This window comes from Pectinophora gossypiella, chromosome 12, assembly GCF_024362695.1.
Source record: "Pectinophora gossypiella chromosome 12, ilPecGoss1.1, whole genome shotgun sequence".
Lineage (NCBI taxonomy): Eukaryota > Metazoa > Arthropoda > Insecta > Lepidoptera > Gelechiidae > Pectinophora > Pectinophora gossypiella.
The window spans coordinates 16,128,130-16,145,024 of NC_065415.1; the positions used below are offsets into that span (position 1 = coordinate 16,128,130).

Here is a 16,895-nt window from a genome sequence, read left to right on the forward strand (position 1 = left end):
AGCACATGTACTTTTATGAATCAGGAATGCACAAAGTCTATCGGGGCCATTGGGGGTAGACAGAGACATCTTGGTGTTGTCTGTCTTGTTCATGGCCTATTTTATCAAAGATATATTTTCATATTATGAACGTTCTTGCAGGTTGTGAACATCATTATTTTAAGACGGTAGATAGGTATCGTAAAATAAATAAGTTTAATTTAATTTTTAATATTTTATTTCCTTAATTACAGGCACATCAGTATAAAACGTATACAAAATTATAAATAATTTCATCTCAACTTGAGGCTAGTTACACTAGTAGCTAGTAGAATCTTGTACATCATTTAAGATCATTTATTATTACAAAGTTTATACACTATTAAAGGCGATAACTATTGCTTATCTATTTACTTACAATAACATTGGCTTATTTGGACTATAGCAGTTCATTTATATTATCATAACAACGTTGGCAAGTCACCCGGCATGGGTCACGCATCGCGCGAGACGCGACATACATCGCCTAGACGTTTATTAACGTAAGTATACATCATTCGCGGCGCTATTAGCCCGCATAATTTGTCGCGTAACGCGCGATAGTGTTACTCATGCAACGGGTGCTGATAACTATAGGTAGGTAAATTATTAGAGAAAATCTATTAAGAGTCATAATCGTAGAAAATAAATTCGAGAACTTGGATTTTAGTTAGAGTTTAAACTGGTATTTGTATCTATATGGCTTTTGAGTTAAGATATAAAATACAATCACTGGGATTTTGTGATTGTTGCTATCGTTACCGTTTGACGATACAGGGTTCACAAGAACCCGGTTCTAAGTACGCGGGATGACAGTGGGGGCAGGCAGGGTTTTCTCCGTAGCTGGTTCGCCCAGGCCGGGCCACCTCCACTTGGAATGAAGTATGAGCATGTTCATCCTCATATCCTGGATGCTCTTTGTCTAAAGGAAAGACATAGTCAGGAACGAAGTAGGAACTAATATTGTACTCAGAATTCTTGGTAGGGGCTACAGGTTCCAAATCAGGCGGTGGAGGTCTCGTCACAGATCTGAAGGGACTCCTGCCGTCTCCAGAGATATTCCTTTTCCCTTGAACTACGTTAGTCTCATTGCTTTCTTTTGGAGGTTCTAAATCAAACGCTGGAGCAGCCCATTTCCACTCGTAGTAAATTGGTGGGCCAACAGTGGTAGTTGTACCCACGGATGAAGTCTCAGAATCGGTCTTAGGAGGAACCAAATCTGCCGCCGGGGTAGGAATGTGACTGAACTTCGAATCGGAACTTAACGTCGCCTCTGTTGGTTCAGGCTTAGTGTTAATAGTGTCGAATCTTGACGCTTCAACGAACCCTTTCTTATCATTTTCCACTCTATTAAAATCATTGCCAACATTCTTATTCCTCCTAGGCGTTCTATCGTCTTCAGCGCTAGACTGTCCAGCTGGCAACTGCGCATTGACATTTAAGATCTCAGATCGGGTCATGGCAGTTTTGATAGAATCCGGAGAGTTGGGGTCGAAACGTCTGATGAATTTAACGACGCGGTCGTCATCATCCTTCATCCGGACATCGATGTCCATCTCTTCTGAAGCTTCAGTTGTTGGCGCGAAGGGTGGAACTAAATGCTGAGGCGGAGGAGTCGGTGTGACGTTTGGGAACCCGGTATTTTGAGAGCCGGTATTATGAGTGAAATCCCGGTCTGGAGGTGTAGATTGTACGGTCGGGCTTGGTCTTTGCGAAGCGGCGCCCGTGATGATGTCTTCTTCATTGAGGTCCTGTTTGGGGGGTGTCCTAGGTCTGTGCGTGGACCAGGAGGTGGGTGGGCGGTAGCTGGGCTTGTCCCGGTCCAGGCCGTTGTTGTTGGCGCTGGAGAGACTGTCGCCGATACCCACGATGCTGTTCCCTGGGTGAGACTCGTACTAGAAAGGAAACATAACAGAACGTTACATGGTTATCCTTATTTTTATAACATGTTCAAAGTTTCCAATATAATTATGACTGTAGGTATTCCTATACGATCCAATTCCTCCTTTTTAGTGTTTCGGGATGCGGGTTCGAAAAAGAAACCGCCTTGAATACACACATACATGATTATACATACATATAAACAATTTATAGGTAGGATAGGTATCTAACTCTCGAACTTACCATTGCAGATACTCCCTACCTTTTTAATGTTGTATGGATTCTTAAACGAAGGTAAAGTTGCATAAATAAATAAATACACGTCTTACGTCATCAACGATATAGAATAAGGTTCCTATATCACTATAGCCATCTGATATGCTACCGACACGGAACAAGATTGTCATATCATTGTTTGTTGTTGTGTCAGTTAATTGCTGATGTAAAATTTCGGCTTACCTTAGATTCGGCCTCCTTCAACCCGGTGAAGTAGTTGCTGTTGGCGGGCACGGAAAGGATGTCAGGGCGCGGGGTGCGCAGGCGCATCTCCTCATCAGACACGAACGGCTTGTCGCGTTGACCTGGAAACAAGGTGAAATTTATTTGTAAATATGAATAAGTACTTTAATCCACTGCTTAGACCACACTCATTTGTTTAAATCGATTATAAGACTTGTTTTATCCCAGTTCCGGGACCGGTATACATCTTTTGTTTTTAATTAAATGTAAGTAGGTGAATTTAGTATAAGTAGATACATAATATATTGTAGGCATTTGTTGTCCTTTAAACTTTAACCTTCTAATTTCATGGATAAAAGATGCATGTCTGTTAACCATGAAATTAGAAGGCATTCTATTGGGATGTAAGTACTCTATTTATGATAAGCTGGTTATTGTTATTTTTAGATCATTCTTTATTCTCTCATTAAAGTTCATTTCAGAAGGCATTTTAATTGACTTTTTTATTACACCCAGACACGATTAAATTTTCCACCCATTATTATTCTGATCAAAATAGGTAAAGAGAAGAAGAGGTAGCAACGTAATTGTATAATCTGATCCAAAGATCAAGCAATAATTATGTACCAGAGTAATGAGAAAAAAAGGAATTATTACGCTAAATCTCGACAACGTAACCTGGAAAGAACTTCATCGAAAAAAGTTAAATCCCTGCAGCACTATTAATAGTTACTTTTTTTCTGTCGCCTAATTGATTGGACACTAAACAAGACACGACGAAATTATTAAAAACATCATAGAAGGGAAGCTACAAGGAAAGAGAGGAAGGGGAAGACCAAGAAGAGCTTACATGGAACAGATTAAAGAGAAAGTGAACGTCGTGTCTTACCTATAGGGAAGTAAGGGAATTGGCCTTTGATAGACTGGAAAGGAAAATGTTACACCGACAAGAGCGTGGCTCTTAAATTGATGATGATGACCCGACTGCGGCGAAGCAAAAAGGAGGGTTATGCCTTTGATATACAATAATGCAGAATGCTACACCGACAAGAGCGTGGCTCTTAAATTAGTGATGATGAGCCTAATTGATGTCCCACTGCTGGGCAAAGACCCACACACCCACAGTATATAGTAGTAACAGTTATAAATACAAAGAAATATTCTATACGATGAGTTAACCTTCTAACGCTGAGCAGATTCTCATAAAAGACAATAATTTGAGACTATCAAGTAAATTGCAGCTTTTATAAGAGCAGTAAGGTATAAAACAACACAGATTAAGTACCGTCATCATCTCTAAGACGCAATAACCATTGTTTGCGGTTACAGCCGACGCTGTGTCCGACCACAGTTGGCAGTGTTGTGTTTCTTTACTTACTTATGTAGGTACTTAACTAGGTAACTTCATAAACAGACTAATACCTCTAGTAGGTTTATTATATAGGTATATTTACAAGGTGTTAGTGACGTCGTAACGAATTCTGAGAGGGATGATTCAGACAAATAAGCAGAATTTTCCGTCGCAAAATTAATGATTTACTTTGTGTTTTTTTTAATTATTTTCAATTCTATACTTTAGCGATGGAATATTCCACTTGATATTAACTCAGAATAATGAGCTGAATAGTCTCTCTCAGTATTCGTTACGATGTCACTTACACCCCGTACAAGTACATATTATAGAAAGCCATAATATAAGCAGGTAAGCGTGTTAGTGACACCGCAGTAACGAATACAGAGGGGATGATTCAGACCATGATTCTGAGTTGATTTCGAGTGGAATTTCCTGTCAGAAAATTCATGAAAATTTTAGTGCTTTTTTAATTATGTTCAGTTCCATACGTTTCCATACTTGCGACGAAAAATTCCACTTGATAACTACCTAGTTATCAAGTGGAATTTTTCGTCTGAGTAAAAGTAAGAGTAGGAGTAGAGTAAGTACCTACTTACTCAGAATCAGTCTGAATCATCCCCCTCAGTATTCGTTACAATGTCACTATTCGTTGCGCCGTATACTATAGCATCATAATTCTATACATAATGTACCTAATCCAAATATCAAGCAACAATTATTTTTATTTATGCTACAGCCCCCTCCGGTTGATTGAGGGGAGGCTTGTGCCCAGCAGTGGGACGTATATAGGCTGTTTATGTAATGTTATGTATGCTACAGCCCTACTGCCTAAGTACATAAATATTTTTGAATAATAAAGGTACCCGAGCAATGTGAAAACAGGTTTTTATCACGGTAAATCTGTACAACGCCACCTATAAGTATTTTATTGGAACGTAGCTTGGAAAGTCCCTCATTTTACTTTTGTTATATTTTGTACATATGTCACTAAGATCAAGCCTACTTCCCATTGAGGTAGGCAGAGCCCACAAAATTCTAGTTACAATCTTGCGTGACGTATTAACTCAATATGGTCGCCGGTTTAGAGTATTCTTCACCTGTCCTTTTTTTTTTTTTTTTTTTCTTCAAAACATTCCGAATTTGAACAAACCCCACCGGTGTATCGAAGCTTTCTTGAAGCTCCCATCGCCGCGTGCGCATGAGATAGGGCATGAGGTGCGCTAGGGCAAGTGGAACAAGGGCACGCCGACGTCATGTGACTGCAACTTTCAACAAATGCTCGCGAACGGTTAAGTGTAGTGCTCTTTAGAAGATGGCTTGTTATTGTGTATCTTTATGATAAAAAGACAAACACAATTAGACCTGTGAATACAGAGAACCCTATCAGGGTGTGCAGAACCAAAAACAAAATACGTACATAGCATAACATAGCCTCCATACCCCCTCCGGTTGATTGAGGGGAGGCCTTTGCCCGGCAGTGGGACGTATATAGGCTGTTTATGTTTATGTGTTTGTGTGTTGTTTAGATTATATTTTGCGTTGAGACAAACCCAATGGCGGGTTTAACAATGCTTCTTAGCTTTTAAGGTAATATGTTCATGATTTTCTTTGCAATAAAAAAAACATGCATCATGCCTGTATCCACAAAAGGATAGGCACACCGATGTATATAGTAATACTGGATGTATCTCCTAACCAGCAACTTGTTGAAGGTCAATACCATGTAACATTTTTGAATTTACGTCATTTCGCAAGGTGTTATTGCTGAGGAGAAGAAATGACAAGAAACTGCAACAGCAACACATCTTTTAAAGGGGGGTGAGTCTATTGCCATTCATCATCATCATCAACCCATTAACGTCCCCACTGCTGGGGCACGGGCCTTCCCTATGGATGGGTAGGGAGATCGGGCCTTAAACCATCACGCGGGCCCAGTGCGGATTGATGGTTATTAACGACTGCTAATGCAGCCGGGATAAACGGCTTAACGTGCCTTACGAAGCACGGAGGAGCTCGAGATGAAAACTTTTTTTTGTGGTCACCCATCCAATGACCGGCCTTTGCGAAAGTTGCTTTACTTCAACAATCGCAGACCGAGCGCGTTAACCGCTGCGCCACCGAGCTCCTCAAATATTAATATTGCCATTAATCTGGCACAAATACTGGAAACCATGTTAAGTATATCAATAATCTATGTTCCAAACATGAATTCAAACTCATAAAGTCAAATTCAGTGATTTAGAGTCCTAACCAGGATTCGAAGACGTGAGAGCACGATGTAAAGAAAGAGAGAGAGAGAGATATCTCCAAGGAGATCACGTAGCAAAAAAAATATATCAAAAGATTGGATAAGCTAGCTTTTCGCCCGCGACATCGTCCTCGTAGATCACTAGGACACTCGTTGTACAGTCATGAGCAATATAATGTACCCACTTTAGGACTCTATCGCACTAACATATTTGACATTTAGTGAGACTTACAGTTCGACGATCTGGTGAAGGTCGCGGGAAGCCGCTGGATGCGGGCAGCGCAGGACCGATCGTCGTGGAGATCCTTGGGGGAGGCCTATGCCCAGCAGTGGGCGTCGTACGGCTGATGATGATGATGACAGTTCAATATGTCAAAAAAGTTAATGTGACATGGTACCAAAGTGTATACATATTAATGCTCGTGACCGTACTCGTTGACAGCCTTCAGCGCTCCCAAGCGCTCTCAAGTAGTTAATGCCATCTGCGGCAAATCTAGAATAAGTCACGTCAAAAAAAAAATTAGGACACTATGGGTGCCTGCAAGTATAATAGCGTTTATATAACACATTTTGTTGTACGCAACCGTGCTGGCGCCACCATTGTGTCCTAGTGAGATGTGGCCCTTGTAATGAACGAAGGTTGTTTGTTGAAGAATGTTTGAATTACTAAGATATACTTACTTAATGAAGGACTTTCGTGTTCTACTAATAAAGTTCCCTTGTATTATTTAACGCTTACGAACTAAGTAATCAATTAATTCTTAAAAAAAATATTTAAAAATTAATGGCCAGTAAAAAATACGTGTAAAGCTTAACACCAATTATTATTCCAATAATTCACACGTCGAAAACGCATGTTTGCGTACAAGGAAGTGTATGTAATTACTGATTACAATTAATAGCATAGAATTTATAAGCATAGAGTCCATTGCGAGTTATGAATGGTGATGTTTCTATATGTTAGCTATTAAACCGTCGATGGATAATGATACTCGGAAGTAACCTCCAGGCAACCTACGTTAAGTGTCAAGGTGTCTAAACGTGTGTGTTATATCGATAAATGCACCTATTATTATTTATTTAGTAATTTAACGTCTATTGAAAATAATTGTGATGGAGCACGAGCAGAATGGCGGTTGCAAGGTCAATGACCGACTACACCAACCCTATGGCCCTGTGTAGTTAGCCACAGCCGCGAATCACCAAACGACTAATTTCTACTAAGGCTACTCGTAATACTTTTACTTTCCATTCAAGTCCATTAGTATTTCACTGTCTCTTGTTGACCTTGAGAACCTGGTTGTCCAAAAAAGTAAGATGATTCCGTGCTTTAGAAGGCGTTAAGGCATTGGTCCCGAGTTACTAACCCAAATACCTCAACCAACCCACACTGGGGCAGCGTGGTGGAGTATACTCCAAACCCTGAGGTTATCTGAGCCTGTGCCCAGTAGGACATATACCTAAAGACTGTTTATGTTATGTTTAGTCTATTAGATAAAACTTCGTTAAGTACGAGATCTTTCTATGACAATACAAAGAAGGAAGGCAGTAAGAATTCAAAGGTCAAAAAGCATTGTTGCCAGCTGACAGGTCAATGACACCAGTGCTTCATTTTGGAGTTCGGAATGCATCTGTCTAGAGGAAGGACTTTCGTATAAGTAAATATTACCTGATATATAAGAAGTGTGGTAGCTTCTAAATTAAAAAAATAATACTTAGTGCAAAAAGTTGATGCAAGAACAGCTTTTTATTTTCTCATCATGAACATTTTAATTTTCGCAGTAAAACCCACCTTTTTTATTTTACTTTTTAGTAAAATTATTATTTTACTTTAAAATACAGTAAAACAAGTACTTCCGGTGAAGTCGCAGTATAACCCGACCGCGTTACAAAGCACCACGCGCTAATATACGTAATAAGACGATGCGTACTTTCTTATTTGACACGATTTTATATATTTATATTTTACTGCTGTGTATGAATGTATAGGTACCTAAACAAACGCCAAGATTTCGCCGCATTTTGTACTAAGCGCTGTATCTACGGTAATAGTAAATCAATGCTGTCCATGTCAAACTGCTTCTGTATATCTCAGCACACAATGACTAGCGAAAACTTGAATAGCCACTGATGAGAGACGTCCCTACTGACTTGACTCACTATTGACGAGTGTAGGCGTGAATCAGTACCCAATTTGAATAAGTTCAGAATGAACCAACAAGGTCTGGTTCATATATTATTTAATATAAGGTACATTATGATGTGGCAGATACCCTTGACCATCTTCGCGATTATAAAACGGTTGTAATTAAAATATGTTACATAATATTGGGTATAGCAAGTTGTATTCGTGTCGAGGATGATAAGTTGGTGTTGTTTGGTGTTCTGCATAGAGTTTTAAGTCATCATCATCATTGGGCTCCGGCCAAGTAGTAAATCTACAATCATCATCACCAGCCCATTAACGTCCCCGCTGCAGGGGCACGGGCCATCCCTATGGATGGATAGGGAGATCGGGCCTTAAACCACCACGTGTGGGCCCAATGCGGATTGGTGGTTATTAACGACAGCTAATGCAGCCGGGACCAACGGCTTAACGTGCCTTCCGAAGCACGGAGGAGCTCGAGATGAAAACTTTTTTTTTAGGTCACCCATCCTATGACCGGCCTTTGCGAAAGTTGCTTAACTTCAACAATCGCAGACCGAGCGCGTTTACCGCTGCGCCACATCATAAATGATTATCATGTGCTCAGCGTGAGGAAACCCACATTCCCAAAAAATGCATTTTCGGAGGTATGTGACCTAATCTGTATTGGGTTGGTTTTCCCTTCGCGGGTTGGAAGGTCAGACAGGCAGGTCAGTTGTCAGGTTGGGTAAGCGGACCCTGTGAAAATGGGATAATGCTAGGGAGATGATGGTGGTCTGAATCAATCAATCAATAATTCTTTATTGCACCAAAACATAAACTCAAGACACACAAGGTCAGAGTCCCATACAGTTACGGTCATGACCCTTTGTCTGGAGGGACATAATCTGAAGTGGAAACTTACCTATGAGGAGGTTGGCGCTGTAGTCGCGCTCGGACATGCTGCAGTTGACCATGTACCAGTGGTCACAGATGAGCATGCGCTGCTGGAACAGCGTGGTGTTGGGGCACGTGTAGCTGAACTGGCGGCCCAGCCCGTCACACATGTGGTACACCTGGGGAAGACAATCAAAAATCAAATCAAATACACTGACGTGCATACATACATACATAAACTCACGCCCGTATTCCCCAAGGGGTGGGCAGAACTACAAATAATCAAGAAACTATTTCCAGCCACTTTTGATACATAGTCCTAAGGATAATGATAAACTGTATGATGATAGGTGATCAGCCTATCGCTCTTACAGATAATCCATCATGATCGACAGGACGCAGGACTTACGTGCACAGAACTTAATTTTAACGGACGTAACACATGAGTACAGTACAACTCAGGCGGCCTTATTGCTCTAGAGCAATTTCTTCCAGGCAACCACTGCCAGAAAACAAACATACCTATATATTTCAATGACCCGCAAGACACAGGTATACCTAGTTCGGGGGCCAGAGAATCGTTTCTTTATATTGTATTTTCATTTCAACAATTATATTGTGGCAGTTTATGAAAAATAAATAAAATTAATTAATTAATTTATTTTAAAATTAATTTATTTATTTTTATTTATTTATTTTAATAAAATTTATTATTATTATTATTATATAGGAGCTCGGTGGCGCAGCGGTAAAACGCGCTCGGTCTGCGATTGTTGAAGTAAAGCAACTTTCGCAGAGGCCGGTCATGGGATGGGTGACCACAAAAAAAAAAAAAGTTTTCATCTCGAGCTCCTCCGTGCTTTGGAAGGCATGTTAAGCCGTTGGTCCCGGCTGCATTAGCAGTCGTTAATAACCACCAATCCGCACTGGGCCCGCGTGGTGGTTTAAGGCCCGATCTCCCTATCCATCCATAGGGAAGGCCCGTGCCCCAGCAGTGGGGACGTTAATGGGCTGATGATGATGATGATTATTATTATAAGTACGTGGTATTATTCTTTAATCTATGGTTATGGTTAAAGTGACTTATCGGTTTGCCTCAAATGGCAATCACTACTTTATTGTGACGGATAATTATAACAACGTCATTTGATACACCTGACCCTTTCTGATTGAAGCAAAAGGTATTCCATCACAATACCGCTCCTATTTGGTGCATATAAATCAAAGCTTCTGTGATGCATTCTTTAATAATGAACACGTCACACCATCAGTCACTGGGAAGACTCACTACACGATCAATCGCTTTAAATCTCAATTAATATGGTTCTTTTTTTGTTTGCACGCATGAACCGTATGATAGCGTCTTTGTGTTGTGGAATGTTATTCTTTTTTTATGTTTCCTATCCGTGATCGTCATCTACTGCGTAATGTCCAGGAAATACATTAAAAGCGAATTATGTCACGATTGTGGCGTTCGTGTTACGTCTTTTTACCGACTTCAAAAAAGGAGGAGGTTCTCAATATACCGTATATTTCTTTTTTCAGGGTAGTTTTGTTTTTAGTACCTACTTACTGTGTAGTAATAAGTCTAGCCTTTTGACTCATGAGTAACTTAATTTTACCTTCATTTGCTTCTACTAATGCTTCTTACTGTTTCTATTCTATTAAGGGGAAGTCACAATGTTTTTGTGTTCTTTTCAGGGTAGATGCAATTATGAATCTGCTAAGTTAGCTCCATTGTATCTAAAACAGGCGAACTATGCTACGTCCCTCTGCTGGGCACAGGCCTAACCTCAATCAACTGGAGGTGGTGTGGAGTATTCTCCACCACGCTAATATTACACGACTTGAAACCATAAAGATGACATACGCATATATTTTGATAACGTTTGCCTTAATATCCCGAGGAATATGTCTCAAAATTCTCAAATGATGATGTCTATAATTGGCTGAACTATTGACCATAATAGCATGAAAATAAAATCTTTATAAAAACATAATATGAATAGGTAGTCAAGATGAGATACCTATAAGGTAACTAATATAATAATTATTAATGATATTGAGTTGCCTTTTTAAGACACGTAGGCAATTGACAACATTTCAAATTTTTAAGCCGTGGTTTTTTTGTGCTATTTCGAAAGTACTTGTTTAAATAGAAGACACGTATTTTTTCTTTTCAAGATTTTTTCACTAGAAGTTACAAAAAATATTTTTTGAAAATTGGATTCTGCCATTGATAGAATGAAGGCAGTATAATGTAATGTACCTTTGCATGCGTATTTAAAACAAGTCGCAAACAAAGTGTCATGTTATGTATGACATTTACTTTTTTTATAATTTTTATGTAAAGGTCTGAACTTATTATGCCTTCCTCTTCTGACCTCGTGGATTTTTCAATATATTTCTATTATTACTGAATTAAAAAATCCGAAAAAATGTGTTTTGTGTAAATCATAGAAATATCTCGAAATGGTTTTCGATTTAAGGCACCTTAGTAAAAATGAAATGTTGTCAATTGTGAATAAAGGAAGGAATCGACTAACAAGCATTGCGTAAAAACCTTATTCATACGTAAAATATTACTTAGTAATAAATCAATTATTATTATGGACATTGAACAATTCCAATAAATCAATCAATTTTAATCAGATTTATTGCTGTTGAGAAAAATATGGTGTGCAACACCTTTAATAACACCTTTGTTTGTTTTCGGGTAAATGAGGTAAAAATAACCCTCTTTTTTATTTTTTATATTTATTTTAAAATATATATACTTATTATGTGACTTTTCTAAAAGACTAAGTATATAAAAATAGCGGAAACAGGTTTAATAAGCAAGGAAATGTGCATTAGAACCGCTAGCTGGACTTGATTGTGCCTGATTATGAAAATGGATGTCCGTTGATAATTTCCAAACAATTGCGAGTATTTTGCGAAAAATTACACATGTGAAGTGTTTAGTGGAGTGATTTGTGAAGTGTTCAGTGAAGTATTTAGTGCAGTGTTAAGTGAAGTAATAGTGTCACAGTTGGACTGCGTAGCTTTGTACAAGTACTGTACCGCGTGTTTGTTATTAATACTCATTTACTTACTTTGAATTTCGTGAGTTTCCATCCAATACCTGAAACCCACTATTGTTTTTTTTTTTTTGAGAAGACACCATCGGAGCGGACGCTGAGCTTATTCTATGTTATTTCTCAAATGCTGTATACTTACCAGCTTATTTCGGCTACTACTATTAGATACTTTGTCCACTATTAGGTAGCAGCATGTACCTAACATTAAGCTGTCAGTCGAATATAAAAATAAAACATACAACGAAGGCTGACTGGACCAAAATAGTACGTAAGACCTATTAACTAAATAATCCGGCAATCATGTTTATTAGGATTTCCGTTACCAAATATAGATATAAGTGGGTACTACAGCCCATTAATTTTATACATATAAGAACTGGGAATGATTTTTAAAATAACGTTTGTAAGTTGGTAGGTATTTAAATTCAACATGAAAACCTAACCCGCAATTATGGACGTCATGCAAAAATACGCGGTTATTTTTTTATCTAGAGACGATTATGATATGCCATTTTTAGATTCAACTGACGTATTCAGACTTCGAGTTTGATAATGCTTTTAATGGTATGAACATACATACATTTAAAGTCACGCCAAGCAAAAACTGAAAATTCACGTGTCATGACTATTCGTTCGGCTCACAAAAACAAGGTGATTCGCCACGAAAACAAATTAAATACTGTGAAGTCCCAAAATCAAGCTGTTTATCTCGAAGTTTCCTTACCCGAACGAAGTTTAACATATATTTTTAAGCGGTGGGTGAGCTGACGAATAATAACAATACTTTATAACATATTTTTAGTTCTTTTTTCCAAAAAATGGGTTTAGGATCGGATTTCGCGGTGGATCGTAAATCGTAATACTTAATAAACAATTCTTAGTTTTCATTTCACTCTTTGAAGGAGAGCTACTTGCTGGTTGCCTATACAATTAGAAACCCAAAGGGGTTGGCGGAGGTGTATATAAATAACAATTCCAGACCGTACGCGTCTAGTTGTCAGAGTTCTTTATTTACGTATTTATTTAAAAACTATTGAGAAAAGGAGAGCGTCAAAATACTATTTTAGGAAGTAAAGTAGAAATATTTGGCAAGGTACAAAATTGACCATATTATGTATCTCGTAACCGTAAATAATCGCTGAACAAAGATAGGGGTGTATTTTAATGCCAATGAGCCTCTATCTATTTTTTTCGATTTGGACGTCAACCTTTGGGCCACTTTTTATTTTACAAAACCTGCGCGGTCTGCACGGCGCCAATTATATCGAGGGCTTCGACCAATAGACGCAACGAAAGGTTATTTGGTCGATATAATTCGCGAGGAGCGCGGCGCGGTTGCTGTGCCGCGGGGCTGTATCCATTTTATAATATAACTATTTACTTGTTTCCGCATTCGATACTTAATAATAAAGGATATTACGTTCACTGTCCTTTTGTTATTATGTAACAGACTCTAACTTGTGATTTAATTATTATTCACGACCTCTGTCACGTAATAGCTAACCTTGATCACCAAACTAAGAGGTCCCGGTTCCAATTCTTTTCACATCTCTCTGATCTACCTGCTTTTCTAAGATTTCAACCTGTAGTGAAGCAGCGTATGCTCCGTATTTCTTTCGATCGATGACGAGAAGCTTTTGCACAGCAGTATGGGGCATTTTGTGTGAGGTTTTGGAGAATTGGAGCATTAAATGAAAAATATATTTATAAACGATACTGGCATAGCCTTGGAATTAACAGTTGGCCTAGATGTGTTAATCTATTTTTAAATAAATAATTATAGTTTCCATTTCAAGCGTTTCATGTCTCTGAAGCAACTATATTTATTTTGTAACTACCAAGTGACATGCGAGAACTCTTGGCATGTCATGGGAGCAAGCTACAGGGGCTGCAAAAGTTTGCGAGGAGTTGAAATCTGTTAATCGAGCCCTACATCCCAACAGGGGATAAAAGGAATAGAAGAAGAAGTGACAATCGTTACCGTGAAATCACGTGCTCAGCTGTGAAGGAAAACATCCTGAAGAAACCGAGAAACGCATATAAATAAAATATTCTCTACCGCACTCACACAAGAAATACAATACAAAAGAAAATTTAAACCAAATAGCGACAGGAAGTATTCATACTATAACATTACGTCTCACTCTTCCGGTTATCGAAACATCAGAATCTGGTTATTTTAAAGCTGCAAACCTTCCACACAATTGAAGTGAAGTCTCATGAACCTTACATCCACTCATTACACTTATTGAACATAACAATAAACCCAATTAGACTGGGGTCAAACCTACCATTTCGCTGGTATGCGGAAACTATGTGGTGACCTTAACATTACCATCAAAACGGATCATCTCGCCTCTAGGCGTGACCAAGATACTGTCTGCCTTTAACGCCATGCCACTTCAACATAGTCCAGTAAGAACAGTATCTTCAGAGAGATGTACTTACGCGCCTGCTATTCCTGAAGTGTCTACTGGGTAGAATCCCGGCTCGGGATCTAAACCACTGAGTTCGACTTTACGAGTTCGACTTTATGAGTTTGAATTCAATTTATATCATGTGTTTTTTTTATTTGTGCCCGGTTAATAGCAATAGGCTCGCTCCATATCATATGGAACTTAAATATACAGGCATGATGCTATATTATGTTATGTTATGCTATTCTTGTAGGAGTAAGCAGAGCTGTAAATCTTCAAACGCCGCCTAATAACATGCGCACACTTGTGCCTCTAAAGATCCAATTCGATACTACACAAACCTATACGTTTATTGAGTGCGGAATGAAGAGAACACGAGAGTTTCCTACAGAATACCTACCGATTCATTGTCATCCCATACTTTACAAAAGTCCTTCCATGATTTTTCTACAACTCTACATCTATAGTCGGCTGGTGTGGCATTAACGCGAAAAAGATTTTATAAAATACCAATTTAGTACAAATTTTAATTAGAAAGAATAAACATTATTTCTTTCTCCCTCTATCATTCTCTCTCTTTTTCTCTCGCAAGATTCCAAAAATACTTACATAAAGTAGCACTGCTGTTAATGTTTTACTGTAACACGACGCCACGGCGCTGCGAAACGCCTGGGCGTGGGACTTTGATGTTGATACGTTTGCATATATTAATAACTAAATATATAATGGACTGCTTTGTTTTGAGTTTAATATAATTACGAGACTGTGTTTTGGTCTTACTTGCTTTCCGCTATGACAAAATATGTGTAGGTCGACGTATTAAACACAACAGAAATAATGGCTCATCCCGTATAAATGGTGCGTTCTTAACGTGAATAATTGTAGGTTAGTATTAATTACTTGGCCCGACCCGGTACAAAATTTAAATTAAAAAAGTATAAGACACGAATCTCGTGTGAGAGTATTACAATTGAAAGAATTGATCGACCGTGATCAAATTATGTTGCTACTGATATAAGTAAGCAACATAATTCTATACATATCTGAACCAAATATCGAGCAACAATTAGGTTTATAATATATGCCTTTTCTATTACTTACATTATATTTTTGAATAATTATGTACCCGAGCAATGAGAAAATAGGTAATTATCACGTTAAATCTGTACAGTGCTATCTATATTTTTAGGGAAACGTAAGATGTTCCGTGCTTCGGAAGGTTTGTTATGCCGTTGGTCCTGGTTACTACTTACTAATGTAAGTTTGTAGTCGTTACATGAGCCATGTCGGGGGCCTTTGGCGGCTCAATAGTAACCCTGACACCAGGGTTGATGGGGTTGGTAATCCACCTCACAACCCACACGACAGAAGAAGGGGAACGTAGTGTGGAAAGACCCTTTAATTACACGCACATTATAAGATGCCAGTTTGAGTGGCACATCGTTAGTTACATCGGTAGTCGGGTGTTATAGTGTGCGTGTGCACTACGTAGATGCGTGTGAACACGTCCGTCACCCCACGTGTCAAGGTGTTATGTATATATAACTCATACTCGTTTTATACCATATATAATATTTTCCTCCACTTTTACAATCAAACGCTTATCAGCATACAATACAATTTTTATAATTCTATAACAACCAAAATTACATCCACGTATTTTTCCGTATCCTTCAAATAACCCAGAACTATTTTTTTTATATAATTATATTTTTTTTATATTTTATTGATTTATTTACATCTATATTATCAAACAAAAAACAATCTCCCGCCGAATGTCCTTTTTCTTTTTCCAAATTATTTTTTTATTAATTGCTTGTCAACCTCCTCGAATAGCATGGTTTGTCGATGGTAAGTTCGGGAGGAAACTTCTCAAAATTGCTTTTAGGTCAAGATCTGGGCACATTCTATTAAAGAGCTTGGCTTACTTAATGAAAAAACCTTTTCCCCAAACTGCGAAGTTTGTGGGAAGAGGGAAGATACGTACCATATCTTATATGAATGTACTCGGCATACCTCACAAAGGCTGTTTTTATTTAAACAACAAAAAATTAGGAGTCAGAATAGTGATCGTGTCGTACAAGACATGCATAACATCGCGCATTATGTTTTATGTTGTACGAATTTTGGAGCGTCAAAGAATAAGGAATAACACTATGTATAGAATGGCAACTCTCGGCTCCCCACCTAGGTTAGCTAGGTAGGTTTACCTCACCCCTCGAACATAGTTTAGATTTGAAACATATGGCGTCAGACGTCACACGCACAGATGCGCGTTTACGATAACGTCAATGTGTGGTGTCTGTGTAGAATGAGATTGTTTGTATGAAGCGTTCGGGGTGTGCCCTTGTGGAAAATATGCGTCTGATATATTTGTTTACATATATGAAACAATATAGCAAGCAAGCTATAAAGG

At 38.5% G+C, this 16,895-nt stretch overlaps 1 protein-coding gene across 3 annotated transcripts in view; it reads right to left on the reverse strand.

Annotated features, from left to right (window-relative positions):
• Nucleotides 1-194: 194 nt before the first annotated feature.
• Nucleotides 195-16,895, reverse strand: part of LOC126371259 (uncharacterized) — a 75,078-nt gene continuing 58,377 nt past the window's right edge. For all 3 annotated transcript variants that reach the window (XM_050016538.1, XM_050016537.1, XM_050016539.1), the window contains exons 4-6: nt 9,011-9,161; nt 2,359-2,480; nt 195-1,913 (exon numbers count right to left, since the gene is read on the reverse strand). In XM_050016538.1, the coding sequence (XP_049872495.1) occupies nt 777-1,913; nt 2,359-2,480; nt 9,011-9,161 (1,410 nt within the window). In that variant the 3' untranslated portion in view covers nt 195-776. The remainder of the gene's footprint in view (nt 1,914-2,358; nt 2,481-9,010; nt 9,162-16,895) is intronic.